Source organism: Hermetia illucens, chromosome 6 (assembly GCF_905115235.1).
Source record: "Hermetia illucens chromosome 6, iHerIll2.2.curated.20191125, whole genome shotgun sequence".
Lineage (NCBI taxonomy): Eukaryota > Metazoa > Arthropoda > Insecta > Diptera > Stratiomyidae > Hermetia > Hermetia illucens.
This window is the reverse complement of record NC_051854.1, coordinates 96,114,539-96,133,185: the sequence shown is the minus strand read 5'-3', so window position 1 is coordinate 96,133,185 and position 18,647 is coordinate 96,114,539. Positions and strand designations below refer to the sequence as shown.

The 18,647-nt window shown below is 45.2% G+C and overlaps 1 protein-coding gene across 8 annotated transcripts in view; it reads right to left on the bottom strand.

The window, feature by feature from the left end:
• LOC119658725 (protein doublesex) overlaps window positions 1–18,647 on the bottom strand; it is a 320,120-nt gene that overhangs the window by 296,134 nt on the left and 5,339 nt on the right. For 2 of the 8 annotated variants that reach the window (XM_038066381.1, XM_038066383.1), the window contains exon 2: window positions 9,146–10,146. In XM_038066381.1, the coding sequence (XP_037922309.1) occupies window positions 9,146–9,704 (559 nt within the window). In that variant the 5' untranslated portion in view covers window positions 9,705–10,146. The other 6 variants (XM_038066382.1, XM_038066386.1, XM_038066380.1 and 3 more) reach the window with 4 other exon arrangements.

Genomic DNA, 18,647 nt, shown 5'->3' with positions numbered 1-18,647 from the left:
CTCATATACCAGTATTTCGAGGACCAATTGTCCTCTAAAACTCAGACTAATACTCATTGACGAAGAGGATAACAAGTCCTCGGAATATTGGTATATAAGGAATAGGTACCTCCTGCCCCAAAAGTAGCCGCAATCAATAAAGAAATATACATGAGAATTATACATTTTATTTTAACAAAAAGCTCGAAATTATCTGAAATATTCTCCATTGCTTCCCGACCTACAAGTGATTCAAGTGACCTTTTATGTCATTGACTGGTATGTTCTCCAGTATGGCTGTCATTGACGGTTGAATGTGTGGCGCGGCAGGATTCGCGGCATTCGAAATTTATTTCGAATGTCGCGAATACCAGCGGACAGATGACGTCACCGCCGCTCCACTTAGTTCAGACCTCGCTACAAGAGTGAAGAACAGAGTAGGGGACGAGAAACGTCAGATGAAAAAAATAATAATAATAAGTAAAAAAAGACAGTTGGCAGTCATTGTGAAAAGAACTAGTTTTGTGCAGAAAGAAAATAGTTACGGAGGGAAATCAGTATAATTTCTAATATCCTGGATTTATAATAGGAGTACTTTTTTGAAATTGTGTATTGAACTTTGTTAAATACAAGAACTTTGTAAAATACAAAAAACATGCCAGAAAACTATTTCAAACGTACCTGGTTTGTTAATTTTACCTGGAATTCCGGACGAATTGCCTAGATATTATTAAGTTTTATTTAAAGTGAAGGGATAAACATCGGTTCAACTTGAAAAAGAATACAAGCTCCTAAATTGGTGACCCCGGAGCGAACATCGCCGCAGGAGTCAAAGCACCACCTCAGCCACCGTACCACAGAATAATCGGGAAAATTGAGGAGATCTTGAGAAGCCTTTCGTGGTGCCAGCAAGATTCCGTGATGCAAATCCTGAGTGTGTGATGTGCATTTTATCGCTGCCGTTTTAAAATAGATTCGTCGCCGTCGTCACGGCAGCCCCGCTGTCGCCGTCGCCGCCACGTCTGTTGTTACGGACGCAGCAGCTGCCACCGCTGTCGTCACAGACACCACAGCCCCAGACGCCATCACCGAAGCACCCGACACCATCATTGCCGCAGCCACTTTCGAAGGGCTCGAAGGGTTCGAAGGGCTCGAAGGGTTCGAAGCCGCCGCCGTCACTCCAGCTCCCGCCGTCAAGATCAGCGTCAATGCCGTAGCCGCCGCCACAGCCATCAACAAAACTGGACACGTGTACGCACGTCCTGGTCAGGACGGATGCCGTTCGGAAGCCGCTGCAGCCTCCTTACGAAGGCCCGTACCGCGTTCTCGAGCGGGGAGAACATTTCTTCCAGCTCAAGATCGGTGGACAAAAAAAGGCGGTCTCCCTGTCCAGGCTGAAGCCCGTGTGCAACCCTAAACAACGGCGCGTTCGCTTCAAGGACTGATGGGGAGTTCCGGATTCGGTCGCTGAAACCCCTCGGTTTCATCTGGGGGCGGAGTGACGTGGCGCGGCAGGATTCGCGGCATTTAATTTTACCTGGAATTCCGGACGAATTGCCTAGATATTATTAAGTTTTCATTAAAGTGAAGGGATAAACATCGGATCAACTTGGAAAAGAATATAAGCTCCTAAAAATGTCTTCAATTGATGCAAAACATTTTCTTCTATAGCCAAATAAAGCTTAGGGAATAGGAAACATTCGAAGGGAGCGAAATCATCCGAATACGGTGAATTCTCAAGGAAAAAAATTAATATTTAAATTGAAAATCGGTGATAATTGCTACACGATGCGAAAGTGCATTGGCATGCAATAATCTCCACCTACATGATTCTCGATATTCAGGAAGAATACTGCTTGATAATCGCTTCAATACTTCCATAGTACTTTTTTTAGTGACCACCATTCGGCAATTTGACACTTAATTTCAGGACCCTACTGAAAACACCATGTTTCTTCATCAGTAAAAATAGTTTTCACAACGGTTTCGCCAGATACTGTGAAATAATGTCCTTGCAATTTCAAATCGGTACAGCTTTTAGTCATCATTCAGCTGATTATTCCTTTTTCGTTCACAAAATCATCTGTATTTATACTTCCCCCGAACCAAATGTCATGAAACTTTGGCACTCTATAAAGGAAGGTTTGTATTATGTAAATCCACCGGCAACCAATGGATGGTGCTATTGGTTTCATGTGGGCACAACAATTCCGGTTACTTTTGGGACAAAGGGTATAAATTCTTATTCGTCATTTCAGGAAAATAGTCTCTTCTTTTTGTTTTTTTCTTATTAAAGCTTTTGGCGATTCCTCCAATTATAAGTCATTTGAGAACTTTTTTTTATTCGAATAACTGAGCAGTACGTGTATTTTATAAATATTGACAAGACCATACCAAAGACTTAAAACCCGATTTTTTCTTGGGCTGCATTTTAATGAAGACAATGTCAGCGCCAAAAACCAAAAAACGGAAAGCATCCAATAGCACTAGTTAAACGAAAGCAATAAAAATAGGAGACTATAGCTCCGTCCGTCGAAAATTTCTCCTATCTAGGGTTGAAAATCATAACCGATTACAGCCACCACAAAGAAATCCGTGCGCGGTTGTTTCGCTGGAAACGTCTCACCATAGGCTCAAAGCTTTTACTGCACAAAACTACGATCTTGCCAATCCTTATGTATTCCTGGGAAACCTGGAACCTTCTTAGCAAAAAAATTAGGGATTCTTAGTCGCGTTCGAAAGAAGAACCCTTCGAAGAATTTTTGGCCCCCCACATGAGGATGGACAATTCCATAGCTTACATAACGAAGAAATCTATGAGCGATACCATGACCGTCTGGTTGTGGATAAAATCTGGCGCAATAGGTTGGAATGAGCGGGTCACTTAATCGGTATGAATGATGATAATCCAGCCTGGAATGTCTATAAGGACAATATCTATGGTAGAAAAAGAAGACGAGGCAAACCCTGCCTAAGATGGAGCGATGCGGTAGGTCAGGACGCTAAACAGCTTTTAGGTATATCGAATTGGTGGACCTCGGCGCCAAACCGGGATGTCTGGAGTTCCTTATTGAGGCAGGCCTAGACCGGATACCGATTGTTGCGCCGTTGATAATGATGATGATGGTAGAGGAGACGCTATGCTAGTTTCGGCTCCAAGTGCTTTTGCTGATTTTCTTTTCGATTTTTGTGAATTAAAGTACGATTCCGAAGAAATACTGTTTGCGAAGGAGTGTTGGCTGGACTGTACCATTGGTTGGTTGTAATTAATGTATTTAATATTTAATCGACTCCGTGCTCACTCAATAATTTGAGAATCTTATTGCTCGGTCCGGTAATCAAGCTGCCCGCGAGTAGCGCGAAAAATTAAAGAATTTTCCACTTTGTGGTGTTCAGTGAACGTCAATTCTCGTGGTTCATCAGGACAGCCGTCGCATTTCCCCGCAGTGTTTGTTATTCTTTACCGGAGAATTTACATGAGAAAACTAACCTTTTTACAACCCTGGCCTAGAATCTGCGTTAATATTGAATCGGTATTTATATACTTTAACCAATTTCCATTTTTATCTATAGAAATAAAAATGCATGTTAACACGCACAGCTCCGGGTGGAACCATAAGTTTTTTTTTTTAATTTCCCATTTAATTTTATTATTGATTTTTAAGATTTTTATTTTTAATTTTATTTTAATTCATTTATTCTTTCAATTTTATTATTCCGAGTTGTCACAATCTCGGCAGATGCCGAATTTTACCTAATACCAGCACTAAATGCCAAGCACTTAGGCTCGGACAAACCTACCCACTTAAATTATAAAGGGGTGCTGATGGTGGTGGCCAGTAGTAGGTCAATGGGAGAATCCGTCGGGAACTCCTCGTAACATCGAGCACGTATGTAGAATGGTGTACTTCTACATGGTTTGAACTACACTGTGTGAGAGTCCCAGGACATCAAGTGAAGTCGTGAGGAATTTAGGTACAATACCTGTAACTGACAATATTATATGAACTACAACCACCCGCTCGAGACGCCAAATTTCTTTGAGCTCCCCAGCACACAGCCATCTGTTTGACAAATGGCTGCCAAAGACAATTCACGTGTTTACCGTGCATTGCCTTTGACTTCCATTCATTGATCCGCTCTTGTTCTGACTTCACCCCACCCAGAGGATTGAAAGATCGATCCTTCAAGTTAAGTGGAGTCAACCGATAGTCTGCCTTACAGACATCCGCATGCAAAGGACTACTCTTTGTGGTAAAAAGCGCGCAGCGAGTCAACTTGGCGAGATGTTGTGCCACGACGTCAACCACGCCCCTACCTCCGATGTCACGAGGCAGGTTCATCGGCTCCACGGCAGACTTTGGGTGATGCATTCGGAATTTGGACATAATTGTCCGTATCCGCCGCGAAGTAGTCAGTCTTCTGTCTACGGGGTCCTGCACCATGTCCTTTTTAGGGATTAGGTAAGTAATAATAATAATAATCGTTCGTGGAACAATCCAATTATGATAGATCAGAGCCATGAAGTGTGTTAGAGTACGTCATTCAAGACCGTAACGGCACACTATAGGATTATAGTATCTTATAGGAGGCAATGCCGTCAGCATTGCGCTCGCCCGAGATTATTACCCCGATTCGACTCGAGTACTCATTCACAGTCGACTGGTATCCGACGTCAAATCACGATACAAATTCCACTGTCACCAGTGATATTTGAACCGCGACCTTCCGTACGACAACCTTGTGCTCTAATCACTCAGCTATCCGGACACTCAATGTAGGTAATCCCCTATTTTATGCTGTGTGGCAATCGACTGTGTACGCTGGTAAACTTCTTTTACCAGAAATTCTGCACCCGGCCCAAACCTAGGCCCTTCCAGCTCTTCGAACTGTTTAGGGCTCGTCGAAGAGGAACTTCGGTGACATCGTATTGGCATGGCGGCTGCCTTCGGCGGTGATCTACTCAGCATGCTGGGCGGGTAACCCCTAAACTCCACCCCAATACTCTTTGGCTTCTGTCACCAAAGCTACACTGTATGGACGCTCTGTTGAGATTCGTTGAGAGATCTGAAAAACCTCCGCTCGTTCCTCGCGTATATTACATTCTAGACATTTCTGGACTGCATTCGACAGAAAGTTTTTGCTTTAGTGTGTCCAGAATTTCAACTATGAGTGTTTCGCTGGGGATGGCCTAGTTCCGTTAAACCTTTTGCACTTTATTCTTCACCCGTCTGCTGGCATTGCCAGAGCTGAATTGAGTCAGCCTAGCAATGTCCTGCCTTAGTGAGTCCCGCCGATGTTCCAGACGAAGTTTGAATGGTGGATCTCTTCGGTAACTCAAACCAATAAGGCGAAAGCGAATTTTCTGACCGTGCAATCTGATAGCCGTGACTGCAGCACAATACACAAGTGATTGTAATTGCAGCAGCGACATACCAGCACAGTCGAGATGCAATCTCATCATTGATTTGAGATAAAATTCTTGAAGTTGCTGCAGATGCATAGAGCCTGGGAATACCTGGTCTATGCAAAGGATCCATTTCCGAGAATTCTATAAACGCTCTTTGGAATTCGTCCCGAACCTCTGGGGAAACTTCAGCTGGACGGTGGAGAAGAGTGCTTCGGCGTGTACTGAAACTGTTGCCTGCAGTGCGCCGTGGTGTTTTTGATTCCGCCGCTTCTGCCCCTATCGACTCTCGGTCACGACTTTCCGCGATGACCCCATGTCGAACACACTCCCTGTTGATGGCCGGGATTGTGTTGCTGCAAGTTATAAAGCGGTACTGGTCGGCGACTCGCTGCACAATCACGTGCGCGAATTGAGGAAAACGCTTGGCGAATCTCTGGTGTAACAAGGGGCGGTAAGATTTTGTACCCAGCCCCGCTGTTATTTCGTAGTAGGAGTAGGTCGTGGTGCCTAGACAACAAACCGCCGCACGGCTAGCGGTTTCGAGGCCGTGCTGCCCATTACGGGAGCCCGACCCAGTCGCCAAGTCCGACGACTCCCGTCGGTTACCCGTATCGGACTTTAAATTTCTTCTTCTTCTCATAGATGTATTTGCATTTTATACCTAACTGGCAGATGTAGTGATAGCGTCCTCAGTGAGTAATCTGCAAAGTTCCCCCCCCCCCCCTGAGACGCTGCGGTGGCGTACAGCCATTCAGACTGAAGCTATCCATCCCTCCTCCTTTCAAAACCGGGCTTGGGACCGGTTAGGGCTATTATTCCTTTTTAAGTTATCGCTTTTAAATTATTAGTTATTTTACCTTTTTAAGTTATCATTTTAAGTTTATTATTTAAATTCATTTATTCTTTTAAATTTTATTATTTATTATTAAATTGGCGCTTGAATACATCCACCATGCATTTGAGATAATTTCTTTAATTTAAGGACTTCCTTCTTTTCTCCTCCTCCTTGACCCCGCGAACTCATACACATTAGTGACATCTTCCAAAATGATGGCAGGAGGGTGTGAAGGAAGGGAGGAAACCTCAGGGGCCACACCTCATTGCAAATCTAAAGCAAAGGAAACAATGATTGCGGATGTGATCCGTCATGGATTTCCCCTCCTCGATCGCGCCACTCGGTTCCGGAGACTCATGGCTTCACGCACGCGGTCGAGTGGTTTTTTTATTTTCCAGGTTTAGCTCGCGTTCCGGTTTATCCCGTTAGGCCTATGCGAATCCCATTGCTCGTTTGGTTACTTTTAGATCCTGTGTGGAGTCACGTAACAGTATAGACATGCTGATTTTGTAAAAATGACACAAGAGGGATTGAAGCGCTCAAAGGACAACCCCCCCCCCCCCCCCCCCACCCTCCCCTCTCTGCATTCCCAAGCCTGGCTAGCACAGAGGCCTGTAAGAACGTGTCAACTGAGCGCATTAATGAAGCTTCAGTATTTGCAGGCAGACCTTCCCAGTCACTTAGCCAATTTCTTTTAGGTTTTGGGATAGCTCTTCCCTCTAGGTCGTCTTCGGCTACTCGAGATGGTTGTTTGACCACCCATATCAAACATAGTTCATTACACGGTAAATGTAAATAATCGGAAAAAGGCCCTTTATGTCCTCATGCAATATTATGTTCAGCCGACTGTGTCAAATGATAGATATTTTTAAGGTTCATCTACATGCTGAATTTGAGATCACAGAACTTTAGGACGTTAGGAAGTTACATGCAAAGAAAACGCGATTTTCCCAATATTTTGTTCTGTTATTTCACCCCTTGAAACCCCGAGTCGCCAAAAACACATACGTTTCTAGATTTCTGGGGTCATTGATTTGGTCCGCTAATCGGAGGAACATCCCGTTTTTTATTCGATTAGGAGGTGGGCAGTTAAAACGTTCTTAAAAGGAAACACAAGAAAATATTTCACCATTCACGGATTCAACTATTCATTAAGTAGCAATCTAACCTCAAATCCCACGTTGATACCGGTAATCATTCTATCTTAACATATAATCAGAGCAATCAGTAGCTCGTATACGAAGGCTGGTATCTTGGACACCCAGGTTTTCGTAATAGGATTTAAGTAGCCCCATGAAGGGGATGAAACTAGTTCATAGTCGAATCAAGTAACCTATGGAGCGGTAATCTGGGCAGAAAGAACCCAATTCAGCACACAAGCCAGGGAATTACATAAGCTCCAAAGGCTGGCTTGCGTCTGTATCAGTGGGGTAATGAGGACATGCTCAACGGCATCCCTGGAGGTCCTTCTGGGATTAACCCCTCTCCATCTGCACATACAGATGCAGGCAAGGAGATCAATATTCAGGATGGCCGGTAGTATGAGTGAGGCGGGGAGCTGCCTAAATCGAAGGAAGATTGATATCCTTTCTAGGCGGTATCCCGAATTACTAATACCAAAGGACAGCATGACAACGAGGTTTCACTTGGATAAGAAGTTTGAAACACGTTGGAGTAACAAGGCAAACTGGGAGAGCGTGGCTGCAACATACGGCTTAAACCTGCAACTGATTACTTGGTACACTGACGGATCCCTCACAGCAGAGGGAGCGGGTACTTTGAGCCAATGGGCAGGTACACTAACATATTCCAGGCAGAAATACACGCCATAGACAAATGTGTCTCCTTTAATCTGCAAAGGAACTACAGGGGGCAGAACATAGCTATTCTAACCGATAGCCAAGCAGCGATCAAGGTACTTAGGTCCAACCAGGTGAACCCTAAACTGGTATGGGAATGCCTTGAGAGACTGAATACACTCAGCTCGTCCAACAAGGTCTGGATACTCTGGGTTCCAGGCCATGCTGAGTTGGAAGGCAACGAGGCAGCGGACGAACTAGCCAAGAAGGGAGCAGGGACACCTTTACATGGGCCAAAACCCTTCTGTGGAATCGGAAACGGTTTCATGGTCATGAATCTAAGAAATGAAGAGGAACAGTTGAGGGAACTATACTGGGCGGGCCTACCAGGGATGGAGCAGTCCAGGGTGCTTATTGGGGGATACGAACCCATGCGCACAAATGATTGCTTAAACCTCACCAAAAAGAACCTCCGAATCATAGTGGGAATTCTCACTGGTCATTGTCGGCTGAACTTATAACCTAGGGAAGCTAGGGATATCTACCGATACTGCCTGCAGGTTCTGTGAGGAGGAGGACGAAACCTCTATGCACGTCCTGGGACAGTGTCCGGCACTTGTGCAAAGTAGGTCGATACATCTGGGAGAACACTTAATACCAGATGCAAAGCTGAACCTTCTGGAAGTGGGGAACATACTAAAGTTCCTAACGGTTACAGGCCTGCTTGAGATACTATGATCATCAGGTACACTATAACCAGTAAAAGGGGCACAATAGTTCTTCAAGGATGCGGTGCGACTTTCCCTTAACAGAATAATAATAATAATCAAGTAAAATTTCAACAGTAACAGTATTTTTGCATTATCTATTTTTACAAATATGTTCTTAGGACCTTAAGTCATCCTTGTAGAGAGGACATGCGAGTTGAAGTAAATTGTTCGTTAGAAATGAATGTTTGGAATTCCTAGGATTTGGCTAGATCATTTACGGTCAGTATTTGACGCGTTGATCTACTAACCACGACTAATTTCATCGTAGATCCACATAAACATTAACCAGATAGTCAATGGCTTGCTGTTAATTGCAGAAGTAACTCTTAGGGAACATTTGGGGGCTACTTACCGGTTGGTACATTTGCACTGCTTGGATGAAGGGGTGTAAGCTTTCTACTGGCTGGAACAGGAATCGGGACTCCTGAAGTTGAGCAAGGTGATGCGGACGAAGAGTCGCAAGATCCTTCTATTGACCGTGTAGGTGTCGGGACTGATGACTGAGGATCATCTGCTGGGCTCTTCGGTCCCTGATGTATCTGATTGGTGTTAGTACTGCGTACCATTGAGGGTGACGGTTGATGTGCGATGGGTGGAATCTCGCCCACTGTCAAGGCTCGAGCTTCATCCTGGGCTTGAGCCCGCCGCAAGGCTGTTTGTAACGCCATCACACGTTGTCGTTCTGCTGTTAGGCAACATTTCTCGCAATTGCAGAAACGAAATCTGCAATATCGCTTGTGGCCCTTGAGAGCGATCTTCAGACCATGGTTTCGACAACGTGCGCAATTTGGCGGAGTTCGCGGTGAGATGGAACTCGAACTTGAGCTGGATGCACCGCCGCAAACGTCGTTCTTTGAATCCAATAAGTCCGAGTCGGACATGACGTCGTTCCAATTATCTTCAGATACCATTCAACGACCACAGAGACACAGAACAAGAGGACTTTGTTTCGGAAACGAAGCTGTAACACACACTGTGCACTGGTTCCGCGTTGACTATCTCGATTACTTATTGTTTAGTAAATATTGAGTCTTATTATAATTCACACATTCACCGGGTTCACTTGGTCATTTATTTCCTCTTCTTCTGGCGATTTAGCGAATTTTGCATGAGATTTCACTTATCACGACGGGCTAGTGACGAAACCGCGGTAAATTTATCGGAATGAAAATCAATTTCTCGAAAGACACCATTCCCACGCAACTGAAGATCTAAACCGCCGTTTACAGATACGCGACACTTTCAGCACAGCAGTCCGTCTTTTGTTCGACTTTAGAATTTTCAATTTTCAACTGCAATTCCTATGCTCTAGGCGATCTAGAGATTCGCAGATTCGCACAGATCAGAACCCTACTTCGATAGAACGCAATCAATTAAAATACTTTTCGTAATGAGATAAGTGCACTGAAATCGCGAATCGAGAGAATTACGCGATGCGCAAATTTCAATGCAATTCCTTCGAACGAAACCAACTCTGAGCTCGCCGCCGTCGTTGCCGCCGCAGTGATAAACACGTGAGCCACTTCGTTGTGTACCTTGGCAAGCTCGAATGCAAACTTACAATTTAGCCGCGGCCGATGCAACTGCACGGACTTGGATGCAATTATCCGAACCAGAGTCGAGCGCGGACTCGCTGCTGCTCGGCCCCGGCGATTGCGATTTGCAAGTGCATCCGCGCTCTGCCTCCTGGTTCGAACCCGCTCCCATGTTCCAGATGCACCGAGCGGGAGCGCAGTCGGAGGGACAGGGGGCACCCTGACTCGCCAATGTTTTCCTTTTTCTGTCGTTTGTTGCATTTCGAATGCCACGATTCGCTCGTGAGTGACCGAGTCGTCATTCCCGACTCCAACAGATTACATGCATGTACGAGTCATGCAACGTGTTCTATCAGCTCCGCTTTGCGATTCGGCTCCTCGCAGTATCGCATGCACTGCTCACAGCAACACTTGCACAGAATTTTCCACCAGGAAAAACTTGAACTTGCCGTGAATTTTATGAATTATCGATATCCACGCCGACAACGTTATCGTGGGAATTAATTAATGAGATAACCCCAATTGAATTCGCGAAATCACTGCCCTGCCCCACAACGGAAAAGTGAACCGGCTTCAGTCAAGACAGCTTATTCGTATGGAATCATTTGCAATATTCGGTTTAAATGTTCGCCGAAAATGAAATAAGGACCTACATGTGTACATACACATATACGTAGTGTATCAATTAAGAAAAGTAGAAATATAAAGCTTTTCCCTGCAACTAGTCTACTTAGTGTTAAATATACATTTAGCGGGCTGACATGCTGCATTCAGATATGAAAGGCAAGATTGCCTTCAAAGATATTTTTCCGTTTTATTGGCTAAAAGTATCTAATTTAAACAAATACGTATTTCGGGGACCAACTGTCACCTTCTTCAGTGTTTTTACTTCTGAAAATTTTCTCCAATTTGGTTTTTTACAACTGTTCTTGTCATTACACCACGATTTCCACGATAAGATGGCAGCACACAACTTTATGATTCGCTGAATGGTCACAACACCGCTCAATGAGGAGAGAAAAAATAAAAAAGTACATGTGACAGACAGACAGACAGACAACGGTGTCACAAGTGACCCAAGTGACACCTAATCGTGTTGCAATCGGCCTACCACCAAACAAGAGAGTGCGGGAAGGAGATGTGGATCCTCTGGGAAGTCAGTAGGTGCCTAAGAGGAAAAAAGCCATACAAATAGTTCCGAAAAACGGAACTAAAGGCACCGAAGAGAGAAAGCAGGTCCCCCAAGTGCGAGCTCCGGCAATCGACTCGACAAAATCCAAGGGTAATGAAAAAGGTGGATGGACCAAGGTAGTTAAGAAAAAGGCGAAGAAAAAGGCAAAAGTGCGAATTCGCCCAGAAGCGATTGTAATCTCCAGCAATGGAAGTTTGTCTTACGCGGAGATACTAAAAAAGGTCAAAGCTGACCCCGACCTAAAAGATCTAGGCGGAAATGTCAGCAAAATTCGAAGGACCCAAAAGGGTGACCTCATTTTTGAGCTGAAAAAACCAGCTTGGTGAAAACTGATGGCTTCCGAACTCAGGTTAAGAACTTACTTGGGGAGAATGTCACAGTACGGACCCAAAAACATGAGGTCTATATTCAGTGCAAGGATCTCGATGAAGTGACATCCAAAGGAGAAATTTGCACTGCCTTGATGGAACAGTTCAAGTTGGAGGAACTTGCCGAAGAGTCCATTGTGAGTTTGCGGAAAGCCTATGGCAATACTCAGACGGCCACATTGCGATTGCCAGTGGACGCCGCGCAGAAGTTATTGGTGGCCGGGAAGGTTCGAATCGGATGGGTTGTTTGCCATCTGAGAGAGCATATTTCTCTAAAGAGGTGCTTCAAGTGCCTCGCGTTTGGTCATTTCGCGAAGGCATGTACCAGCGGCATTGATCGGTCCGATCGATGCAGAAGGAGTGGGGAGAAAGGCCATATTGCCAAAGCGTGCAATAGGGACCCCAAATGCTTATTATGTGAAGGAAGTGAGGGACGGGATTACCGGCATATTGCCGGAAGTGCTAAATGCCCGGAATTTAGGAAGGCGCTGACTTCAATGAAAAATGAGGTTTATTAAAATAAACCTCAATCATTGTAGGGCCGCTCAAGATTTACTCGAGCAAACCATCTACGAATCCGAGGTGGAAATTGCCATCATTATAGAAACCGTCACGGTGGCGTGTGGGTTATAGATTCGTCTGGTGGAGCGGCGATATGGGCATGCGGTCGACAAGCCATCCAATGTACTGGGAATCAGACACACAGCGGCTTTGTGTGGGCGAAAATAAACGGGGTATATGTGTACAGCTGTTACGCCTCACCAAGCCTGACACTGCCCGAATTCGAGGAAATGCTTGACAGCCTTGTTCACGACGCAAGGGGTCGTAGTCCAAGGGTGATAGCTGGTGACTTCAATGCTTGGGCCCGTGAGTGGGGTAGCAGATTGACAAATGCAAGGGGCCGCAGTCTATTAGACGCTTTTGCACAGTTGGATGTCGTTCTCGCCAACGAAGGATATGTAAACACCTTTCAGAAAGGGGGGTCGGCCTCAATCGTAGACCTAACTTTTGTCAGCCCTGCACTCACACGTGGTATGTCTTGGTGCGTCAGCAAGCACTACACCCACAGCGATCACCAGGCAATCTTCTTTGGGCTATGGGTGAAGTCACCGGCCATAAGACCATCATGCCCGAAACCGAGAAAGATGTCAGGCTGGTCCGCTAAAGCTCTGGATGAGCAGACCTTCATGGAGGTGTGGTTAGACCAACCTAATAAAGCAGGCGCCTCTACGGAAAGAGTTGCCCATGTGGCCCAATGCATCGCCAAAGCGTGTGACGCGTCCATGCCGAGGAGGTGCTCATTCCCCAGTAGAAGACCAAACTACTGGTGGAATGCTGAACTGGCCAGCCTTCGATCAGCCTGCCACCGAGCCAGAAGAGCGGCTCAAAGAGCGGTAGGCAGAATCGACCAAGGGCAAAAAGAGCGCGCCTATAAGGAAGCCCGCAAAACCCTCAAGCTCGCCATCCAACGGAGCAAGAGGGAATTCTTTAAGGAGCTCTGTTTAGAAGCGGACGTAAACCCGTGGGGGAGCGCCTATAGAATAGTGATGGGGCGATTCAGAGGACGATCATCTCCGCAGATCACATGTCCTTCATTGTTGTTAAAAATGATCCAGGGGTTATTCCCTCAGCATGAGGAAGGCATAGACAGCTTCCAGCGACCTCTGAACGACACGGCAATACCGCCAGTCACCAGTGACGAGCTGCTGGAAATCTGCGCTAGAATAGGAGATAACAAAGCTCCGGGCCTGGATGGCGTGCCGAATAAGGCCCTTAAGCTTGTCGTGAAATCCAGACCGGACATGTTCGCTGAGTTGTTCGAAGCGTGCATGTCCGAGGGGATATTTCCTGCATCATGGAAACGACAGAAGTTGGTGCTACTGCCTAAGGCTGGCAAACCTCCAGGTGAGCCAACCTTTTACAGACCTATTTGTCTTTTGGACACTGTGGGCAAAATGCTAGAACGGGTAATCTATAATAGATTACTCCCGGTTGTTGAGAGCCAGGGAGGTCTCTCAGATCGGCAGTATAGGTTCCGTAAAGCCAGATCAACCATTGATGCCATCAAAATGGTTACTGGTTTGGCCGAAGATGCAATCCACGGAAAGGGCAGTACTAGCAGTACTGGATGTGAGAAATGCATTCAATTCTGCCAGTTGGAACCTAATACGGGAATCTCTGGCGAAGATTGGTATTCCCGCTTATCTTGCAGCTATTGTCAATAGCTATTTACAAGAACGGAGGCTTTGGTATGACACCGATGACGGACCCCAAGAGTACGTTGTCTCCGCGGGTGTCCCACAGGGCTCCGTACTGGGCCCACTGCTGTGGAATATCATGTACAACGATGTTCTTAATCTTCCTCTTCCTGAGGAAGCCACGCCGATGATATAGCGCTGGTTGTTATCGCAAAGCGTCTCGAAGATGCTGAGTTATACTCATGCGAAGCGATCAGTGCTGTTAAGGGTTGCCTAGAGAGTTCTGGTCTGACACTTGCGGAGGAAAAAACGGAAGCGGTGCTCATCACCAAGCGCCGCAAAAGAAATTTTGCCCGTATTCAAATTGAGAATCATATCATCACTTCTAAGTCTGCCATCAAATACTTGGGAGTGATGATAGATGGGAAGCTTAGCTATAAGCCACATGTGCAGTATGTCTACGACAAAGCATCCACTGCGAGTGTGGCCCTGGCAAGAATGATGCCGAACGTGGGAGGGCCCCGGCATGCTTCCAGGTTGCTTATAGCTAGGGTAGTGAGTTCGATCCTGCTCTATGCAGCTCCAGTTTGAGGAAAGGCATTGAAGGTTACATTTAACGTTAACAAACTGAGTTCAGTCTACAGAAGAACAGCCGTAAGGGTGTGCTCGGCATTCAGGACTGTCTCAGATGATGCAGCGTTCGTCGTCTCTGGAATGACGCCCATTGACATCCTGGCAGATAAGATGACGAATATATATAGTGCGAAGTCGATCTCTCCTTTACGCAGACAAAGAACGCCGAAAGGGAAAGATCGCTAAATAGATGGCAAGAGCGTTGGGAATGCTCGGGAAAGGGTCGGTAAACACACAGGCTCATCCCTGCCATCAAGGAGTGGTTGGAGAGACGGCATGGCGAGATTAATTATAATCTTAATCAGTTTCTCACGAGGCATGGAGGATATCGCCAGTACCTGTTCAGGTTTAAACTGGATACCTCACCCGATTGTCCAAACTGCGATGGAATCCCATAGGACCCAGAGCATGTATTCTTCCACTGCCCAAGGTTTGTGGAGGAAAGGAAGAACCTAGAGGAGAGTGTAAGTTTTTTTTTTAATTTTTCTCTTTTTTTATTTTATATTATTCTTAATCTTTTTTCTTATTTTAAAGCAATATTTATTTTATGATTTATTTTTTCGTTTGTATTTGAATTTAGTTTATCATTTTTAATTCTTATTTTTCTCTTGACTTTTTCTTTGAACTGAATTGATAATATAGGAAAATATGCATTCCATTTAAATCAATCTTGTTTTTTTTAATTTGAGGACTTTCTCCTTTTCTTCTCCTGCTTGACCCCGCAAAGCCTTGTTAGGGACATCTTCCAAATAATGGTCTGATGATGTCAAGGATGAGAAAGAACCTCAGGGACCGCACCTCAATAACCGTCTGAGGCAACAGAAGTAGGGATCGAGACTGTGATCCGTCGTGGATCTTCCCTCTCGATCGCGGCACTCGGCTCCGGAAACTTACGGGCTCATGCCCGTGTAAACACAAAACCTTATTAAAATCGGTTTACTGTCTGTCTGTCTGTCTGTCCGTCTGTCTGTCTGTCTGTCTCTGTCTGTCTCTATCTGTCTCTGTCTGTCTGTCCGTCACACACATTTTTCTCGGAGACGGTTATAGTGATTGACACCAAATTTGGTACAAAGGTGGGAACTGTGAACGCTCACACATACAGTGAGTTTCATCATCGTGGGCTGCATATCAATGAAGGGACGACAAAATATATGGTGGCAAATATATGGTCAGCACCAAAAACCAACCAACCAACAACATTCAACGGCACTGGTCAAACGGAAAGAACAAAGCTAATAGACTGCAACTTTGAGAGTCGAAATTTTCTCCTATCTAGGGTCACAAACGATAATAACTACGACGATGAAATCCCCGCAAGGTTGTTGGCAGCCAATAGAGCCTACTTCAGCTTATAGAAACCGTTTCGCTCGAAACGTCTCACCATAGGGTTAAAGCTCTTACTTTACAAGACAACGATCTCATATATTCCTCGGGGACTTTGGTTCTTATGAAGAAAAATTGCGAACTCTTGGCTGCGTTCGAGAGAAGAAACCTTCGAAAAATGTTTCGCCCCCTAAATGAGGATGGACTATTTCGTAGCCTACATAATGACGATAAAATCCGGCTCAACAGGTTGCGGTGGGCGGGTCACTTAATATGTATGGATAAAAGTCTATAAAGGCAATATCTCTGGTAGAAAAAGAAGACGAGGCAGACCATGCCGGAGATGGAACGATGGCATAGGCCAAGGCGCCAGACAGCTTCGAGGGATATCGAATTGGTAGACCTCGGCGCAAAACCGGGATGTCCGGAGCTCCTTATTAAGGCAGGCCTAAACCGGATACCGGTATTTGCGCGATGATGGTAAGAACTTTGAAGAAAAACAATAAAAATTTTATTTCAATAGAGATGCATCTATTCGCGATCTCCGAAGCCTACAAAAGAAGATCTCCCACTGTCACAGTGATTGTGACTTTCAAAGTGCCTGAAATTTTAAAAAAAAAACTAAATAAATTACCCACAATTGTGCCGAGATTAAAAAAATTACATTTTTCATCCAATAAATAAGCCAGGAAACCGGAAGCTGGATGCTTCAGGTACCAAAGGTTTTATGTATTTCTTATATAAAGACATTTGAGTGTGCATTTGTCAGATTAGTACGTAGCACGTAATATACGCATATACAGGGGTGCGGCAGCATAACTTCCTTTTTTAAAATGCGCGCCACTCAGTTAGTTGATGTCATAGCGGAGCGCTAGTGGGCTCGTTCAAGAGGGGATACTGTAAAGTTTTGTCCCGACACGGTTCAGTCGCCATCATGCGTTGGAATAGTGAGTAGCGTGTCTTTGCCGGTGAGGTTTACTTTTCAAGCGGATGTTCGGTTATTGCAACACAGCGTGCATTTCGGAATCGCTTTAATTTAGCCCCGTTGGCTCCCGTCCCAGACCGCAAATCAATTGTTACATGGGTCACTACATTCAGACAAACTGCAAGTGCGACAAAAGGAAGAACTGGAGACCCTCGGCCCGTTAGATCACCTGAGAACATTGAAGCAGTGAGATCGACAATGTTGCGATCGCCACGGCGTTCTGCGCGCAAACACGCATCTGCCCTTGGACTATCCGACCGTTCTGTGAGAAGAATTCTTCGTGATGATCTTCATTTTCATCCCTATAAGATGGCGATAGTACAGGAACTTTCAGAACGTGACTTCAATTCTCGGATGAACGCGTGTGAGCTTCTTCTTGATGTCATCCCCGAGGGTGCTATTGTTTTTTTAGCGATGAAGCCCATTTTCATTTGTGTGGGTCGGTTAACAAACAAAACATGCGCTACTGGGCTGACACCAACCCCCGAGAATTGCACCAAAAGCCTTTGCATTCACCCAAAGTCACAGTGTGGTGCGCAATTTCCTCAGCTGGAATTATTGGTCCCTGGTTTTTTGAGGAAAATGAGTTTACAGTGACAGTGAATTCGGACCGGTATGTAAACATGCTACAGAATTTTTTTTCCCACGACTAGAAAATTTGGATTTGGGGGCACTTGGTTCCAACAAGGCGGTGCAATAGCACACACTTCAAGAGCATCGATGGTTGTTTTGAGGGAACACTTTCCAGAGCGCCTTATCTCAATTAGAGGCGATTTGGAATGGCCGGCACGCTCTTCCGATCTGTCCCCTTGTGATTTTTTTCTATGGGGTTTTTTGAAATCCCGTGTTTATGTGAACCGCCCAAAAACCCTACAAGATTTGAAGACCAACATCCAAGAAGAAATTGCCAACATAACACCTGCTATGCTAACAAGAGTCCTGACAAGCGCCAGAAATCGGTTTACGCAATGTATGGAGAATGGGGGACGTCACCTAACAGATTTGATCTTCAAAACAATGTAAATAAAAACTTTAGACATGTACCTACATTATAAAAAATAAATAAATATTTTCCGATGCATACAATAGTTTTTATTGAGTTTTGAAAAAAGGAAGTTATGCTGCCGCACCCTGTACGTCTCAGTTGTTGCTTCTTTGAAAATTGAAGACTATGAATGTCAATATCACCCGAAAGTGGATACTCTCACATAATATCTGGATATGTTACGTGCTACGTACCAAGAAATACACAAAACCTTTCATACTTGAAGCGTCCAGCTTCCGGTTTCCCGGCTTGTTTTATTTTCCAGGTTTAGCTCGCCGGCCGTCGCGAATTCTCTTGTTCGTTGTCTCATTTTTATATCCGGTGCGAACCCACGCATCGGGCGATATAGACACGTTAATTTTGTACAAATGACACGGGAGGGATCAAATCACTCATAGGACTTCCCACATTCCCGAGCCTGGCTAGCACAGAGGCGTGCAAGAACCTGCCAACCGAGCACTTTTATAGAGCGTCAATATTAGCGGACGGACCTTCACGGTCGATTTCGCAAACTTTTTAGGTTTTGAGGATAGCTCTTGCATCTAGGTCGTCTTCGGTCACTCAGGATGGTCGTT